The following is a 6,486-nucleotide window of genomic DNA, read 5'->3' as shown; positions in this document are numbered from 1 at the left end:
ATACTACAAGCATAAACTGTTTTATGTACTCATAACTATAAACCTATAAACCCTTTTCTAAGTTCTTATGAGAAATGTTGAAAACAGCTTTCATGTATTAAACAAATGCTAGTAATAAAAAAACTTTGCAATATTCATATATAAAAAATAGTACCATTGTTATAAAAATACTGAACATATTATCTTATACTCATTTCAGTGACTACAATTGCCATTCAGAATCTTTTTCCTAGCTATAAAGACTTTTAAGTTCATTTTTAACATAAACTCCAGAAATGTCTACAAATAATGACTAAAAAATTCCATTGAAAGTTTAAGAGTGGATGTCAAGGTTTTCCAAATCGTAAGATAATTATTTTTAAAAAGGATAATCCTATGTATGCCTATGTTCAATCTTAGTGGTGATAAGTTAAAAGGCTGAATGGCTGGGTTACTATTCCACAAATATGTATGAGTGTATTACCCCCTTTCTCTATATGTGCATGTCTCTTTTGGTGTCTAAAATCTCCATACTTTTCACTGTGTTTAAGGCACTTTATGCAATGCTGGCCCTTATGCCTGCCTTTTCTTTCCCCAACAAAGTGCCTTCTTAAGTAATTGTAAACTGTAAGTGGTAAGAAAGAGGGGTACCAGTATAAAGTATAATTATACTTTATAGAAGTCAATGGGATTAGTTTTAACATGATAGATATGTATTGTAATTTTATCCCCATTTCATATAGTAATATTTATTCTAAAAAGGTGACAAAAGAACAAGTTGAGAATGAAAGGGGTTTCAGTTGAGCCATAGATTCTCTGGGCGGGGGGGAAGGGGGAGAGAAATATGAAAAGCCAAAGGGGACTTTCTGAGAAAAGAGGAAATAAGAAATAAAATAATATGGGAGCAGGAGATAGAAGTCTTAGAAGCTGACAACCAAAGCATAAGGAGATTTAGCTAATGAAGATATAGAATGCAAATGCAAAATGGAAAGGATCAGTGATAACTTATAAGGAGGGCGTATGGCAAAAGTTAGAAATATGAGAAAAGATTTGAATGACAAAAACTAAGAAAGTGCCATCTGACTTGGTGTCTATAGTGACTGAAGATTTAAAAAAAAAAAAAAAAGATCTAAAGGGCCCTAATTAGAAAGTAGTTTAGTTGTATAGGTATCAAAAGGACCAAGGACTAGGACAGTGGTTCTCAACCTGTGGGTCGCGACCCCTTTGGCGGTCGAACGACCCTTTCACACGGGTCGCCTAAGACCATCCTGCATATCAGATATTTACATTACGATTCATAACAGTAGCAACATTACAGTTATGAAGTAGCAACGAAAATAATTTTATGGTTGGATCACACATGAGGAACTGTATTTAAAGGGCCAGAAGGTTGAGAACCACTTGACTAGGAGAAGATGGGTATATCTAGCTGTAGGGGTTAGGGAGTAATGAAAAAATTCAAGGTGAGTGACAAAAAGAAAGAGCGTTTACTGCTACAACCTCAAGATTGATTGCACAATGTGAAACATGCAATACATCTAAGATGTGTGCAGCTTGTCTCTTGAATTGAATTAAGTTACTATTTTTATGAGACACTGACCCCTGAAATAAGAGGTTCCCTACATTACATCCAAAGTTAGGAAAGTCAAATAGGGCATCAAAGGACTAGGAAAGCTTTCAGTAATTTTTGCCACATGGATGCCTCTATTAAAATCAAACACTAGAGGTTTATTTTTGTATGGAAAAATCATGAAATTTTATGGTTGCCTTTATTACTTAATTTTCCACACTTTATTTGTTCCTTGCTGTACATTTTGGAGATGTAGCAAGAGTTTGACAGACAAAAAAAGTAGGACTTAACATTTGTTCTCAGTAAGCAGCTGCTCAATAAGATAATATTTCCAGTTACTGGCTTAGAAAGCAAGATTCTGAGATTACTGCTGGACGTAAGCCTCTGACCTGTCAACCAAAAAAGTTACTTCCTCTTTAGTATAATGAATTGCAGAAGTACAGTTAAACAGTTATCTATGAGGGTTTATTAGCAGGCATCGGATATGGTGGGTGAGCAGATACTGATTTTTTTTTCGCTGGTGACCAAAATATTTATGGTTTCATAAAATGGAAAGAACTTTCTAAAAAATTACTAAGATCTGTTTCACAAATAAGCAATTCAACTGGAACACTGAATAGTAGAAATGATAAAGATTTGTTCTTCTGGTTCATAAAAAATTTATATCAGGGCATTCAAGTAAAGTTATTTTCTGTGTTCTGATTTAATGAATCATGTGAGTTGTATCTGGTTGGGTGACACAAATGCTGGCTCAGTGAAGCCTACCCTAATGTCTCCCAGCACAGCCTTCCTTGGGACAGTAAAGCCAGAATAACATGTCTGACTAAAATAATATCAGAGAAAGAGAAAGAAGGACTGGAGATGCTGTGAGGCTGGCTCATAACATTTCTTGACCTGTGAGTGTCCAGTATGTATTCAATGTCCTATGGGCTTCAATGACCTAACAAGTACCAAATAGCAACAGTAATTAAGTAATGAATGGTCCTCAAAAAAAAAAAAAAGACTTTTGCAATTCAAGCTGAAAAACACTTACTTACTAGATGGTTTTAACCCTACTGAAAGACATCCTAAGAAACCACTAGTGATTTCTTTAATCCTTTGTATGCCATAAGCATCTATAGACACAAGGATGGTTTCCGTTTTGGATGCGTAGCAGTTAACTGGCTATGGATGAGTGAATATTAAATGTTTTATATATGTTTGTGTAGTATCTATTTTAGTTCCTTTAAATGTTTGATTTTAAAGATATACATTAATTTTGAAAATGAAACTTTTCTGATGCTATTAATGATAAAATATGCTGAAGAAAAACAAAATAGCATTAGATATGTTGATAAAAATATAGATTTAAAATAATGTCCATTTACCACATTTATTAACAGTGTGTTAATAAAATACACTGTTAAAAATGAAACTAAAGAACCCTCTGCATATATCCCACACAGGGATGTTCTTCTCTTTCAAAAGATAAGTAATATTTGCAAAGAAAAAGGCCATCAGAAAAAAAGACAATAAAAATATAGAGAATGATTATAACATATCAAAATATAGCATATCACTTTACATAAAAGTTATTTTATTATAAAGGAAATAAAAATAAGACACAAAATAGGGTTACAACATTTTCTAAGGATGTTTACAAAATCAATGAACAACTCTGTTTTTCCCTAATCAAAGTTCTTTATATTTAGTATTTAGTTAAAATCTGAAAGAGTACTTACAATGACAGCAATACCATAGCAATTAAGGTCCATTCTGCAGGTTTGTGTATAATATTTCTATTTGTTAATCTGAAAGACAGTAAGATAAAATTTACCAAAGGATTGTTATATTTTTCTATTTATAGAAAAGTCAGAAATATGACATCATTTGTCAAAGAGCACTATTTTTTTTATTTTTGTTAGATTAGATAAGAATCAATCCTATATAATAAAAGGCTAATATGCAAATTGTCCCCTCAACCGGGAGTTTGACCAGGAGTTCAACTGGGAGTTCGACCAGGGTACAGGGCTGGCCAGCAACCGCCTGTGGCCCTTCCCTCTGGCTGCCCCCCCCCCCAATCTTCCCCCCCCCATCGGGGGCAGGGCCAGCTGGCCAACTGCCCGCCGCCCCTCCCCCCGGCCGGCCTGGCCCGATAGGCCCCAATAGGGGTTGGCTGGCCAGACCTCACCTGTGCATGAATTCGTGCACCGGGCCTCTAGTAGCATAATAATATGGCTTGATATTCACTATCTAATAATGATCATCTCAAAAGTAAATATTCCAGTCCTACTATTATGTATTTATAACAATACTATTATATAAAATGGAAATAAAGGAACAACATGGGAAACTAAATTGCATGGTTTATTAAAATACAGACATCCCTATAACCATATGCTCTGTTTTCCCCAATCAAACATTTTATTAAAGCTAACAAGGTAAGCCCTGACCAGTTTGGCTCAGTGGATAGAGCGTCGGCCTGCAGACTCAAGGGTCTAGGTTCGATTCCCGGTCAAGGGCATGTACCTTGGTTGCGGGCACATCCCCAGTGGGGAGTGTGCAGGAGGCAGCTGATCGATGTTTCTGTCTCATCGATGTTTCTAACTATCCCTCTCCCTTCCTCTCTGTAAAAAAATCAATAAAATATATTAAAAAAGAAAAAAAAGCTAACAAGGTAAGCAATTTTTTATTTTAATTCATCTTTCATACTTTTCTACCTCATGCTAGGTTGCCAGTAGGCAATTATGGGATGTCATAATCCATAATATACAGAAATGAGCATTCACTTAATACATTTTAAGGCTAGGTCTCTATAAAGAAAACTTAAGTTTTAAAAAATCAGCAGAAAATTCTATCACTTAGCAGCTGATGACAATAAAATATTTTGTAATCATCTTAGTTTCTCAGAAAGCATTTAAAATGATTACTCTAAATAAAAAATAGTATCAATCAATCAGGAAAAACCAGCCAATAATATCTGATAAAAGGATGTTATCCAAAATATACAAAGAATGCTTAAAATTTAACAATAGGAAAACAGCCCAATTAAAAAATGGGCCAAACATGTTAATAGACACTCCACAAAAGATAAACAAATGACAGATAAGCATATGAAAAGATGCTCCATATCATATGTTACCTGAGAAATGCAATTTAAAACAAGTTATCACTATATACCTATTAGAATGGCTAAAATCTTGAACATTGACAAAACAAATGCTGATAAGCATGTGGAGCAAATGGAACTCTCATACATTGCTGGAGGGAATGCAAAATGGTACAGTCACTTTGGAAGACAGATTGGCAGTTTCTCACAAAGTAAATATATTCCTACCATATGATTCAGCAATCATGCTTCTTGGTATTTACTCAAAGGAGTAAAAAAATCATGTCCACACAGAAACCTACACACAGCATTCACAGAAGTTCTATTCATAATTGCCAGAACTGGAGACAACCAGAGTCTTTCTGTAGGTGAATGAATACATTGTGGTATATCTAGATGAGGGAACATTACTCAGCTGTAAAAAAGAAACGAGCTATCACACCAGGAAAAGACATGGAGGTACTTTATATGCATATTACCAAAGTGAAAGAAGCCACTCTGAAAAGGCTACATACTGTATGATTCCAACTATACCACATTCTTGAAAAGGTAAAACTATCAAGATAGTAAAAAGATCAATAGTTGCCTCAGGGGAGAGGGGAAAGGGGTATAGGTGGGAGAGGGGTAGATGAATAGGTGGAACACAGAATTTTTAGAGCAAAGAAATACTCTATGATACTAAAATGATGGATACATGTCATCATACATTTGTCCAAACCCATAGAATATACAAAATCAAGAGTGAACTATAGACTCTAGGTGATAATGTTGTTGTCAATGTAGGTTTACCAACTGTAGCAAAATGCATTACTCTGGTAGGGAATGTTGATAAGGTGTACATCTAAATAAAATATTACAAAATGCAATAATACATTAATTCTGAGTAGAGAATATGTGTATCTTTGTTAATCTAGATTTTTTCCATAGTTAAAATGTCTTACAAAATTTTGAAAATTCTAGATGACATAAAAAATACAGTACAGAGGCTAAAAAGTTTGACAGACATGGACTCAGTACACATATCTATCACTTAGTAGTGTTTTACCTTGGGCACATTCAACAGCTGTAAAACTTTTTTTAATTTAGTAAAACAGGAACAATAGTACTACCTATCCCAGGGTTTTTATGAGGATTAAGTGTACAAAAGACATCCACGTTGCCAAATTCAACGGACATCTCTGAGTCCTCTATCTTAATCTATCAGCAGCATTTGACACAGTTGATCACTCCCTTCTCCTTAGAACATTTTCTACACCTGGTTTCCACTTGCCTGATTTCCCTCTCTCTCACTGGCCTCTTTGAAAAAAAAAATAAATAAAAATACACACACACACACACACACACACACACACACACACACACACTCGAGGCCCGGTGCACAAAAATTTGTGCACTGGCAGGGGTGGGGGGGTGTCCCTCAGCCCCACTTGTGCCCTCTCACAGTCTGGTATCCCTCGGGAGATAACGACCTGCTGGCTTAGGCCCACTCCTGGGTGGCAGGGGCAGGCCCAATCCCTAGGTGCCTGCCCCGCAGCTCCTGGTCGGGATCAGAGAAGGGCTGATTGGGGAGTTGGGGCACCACCCCGTCATGCACAGAGCAGGGCGGATGAGGAGGTTGCGATGCCACCCTCAGTCACACTCAAGGCAGGGTTGATGGGGAGGTTGCAGCGCTACCCCCTGTCACGCACAGAGCAGGGCAGATCAGGGGGGTTGTGGTGCCACCCCTATCACATACAGAGCCGGCCGATCAGGGGGTTGGGGCGCTGCCCCGTCAGGCACAGAGCAGGGCCGATCAGGAGGTTGTGATGCCTCCCTCAGTCATGCTCAGGTAGGGCGATTGGGGGGTTGG

The 6,486-nt window shown here is 36.9% G+C and overlaps 1 protein-coding gene across 4 annotated transcripts in view; it reads right to left on the bottom strand.

Annotated features, from left to right (window-relative positions):
• Positions 1–6,486, bottom strand: part of RPAP2 (RNA polymerase II associated protein 2) — a 107,268-nt gene that overhangs the window by 43,971 nt on the left and 56,811 nt on the right. For 3 of the 4 annotated variants that reach the window (XM_006093180.3, XM_023757651.1, XM_023757650.1), the window contains one exon: positions 3,271–3,339. In XM_006093180.3, the coding sequence (XP_006093242.1) occupies positions 3,271–3,339 (69 nt within the window). Of the gene's footprint in view, positions 1–3,270; positions 3,340–6,486 lie in introns of those variants that run through there. The other variant, XR_002830366.1, reaches the window with a different exon arrangement.

Source organism: Myotis lucifugus, unplaced genomic scaffold, assembly GCF_000147115.1.
Source record: "Myotis lucifugus unplaced genomic scaffold, Myoluc2.0 scaffold_110, whole genome shotgun sequence".
Lineage (NCBI taxonomy): Eukaryota > Metazoa > Chordata > Mammalia > Chiroptera > Vespertilionidae > Myotis > Myotis lucifugus.
This window is presented reverse-complemented; position numbering and strand designations above follow the sequence as displayed.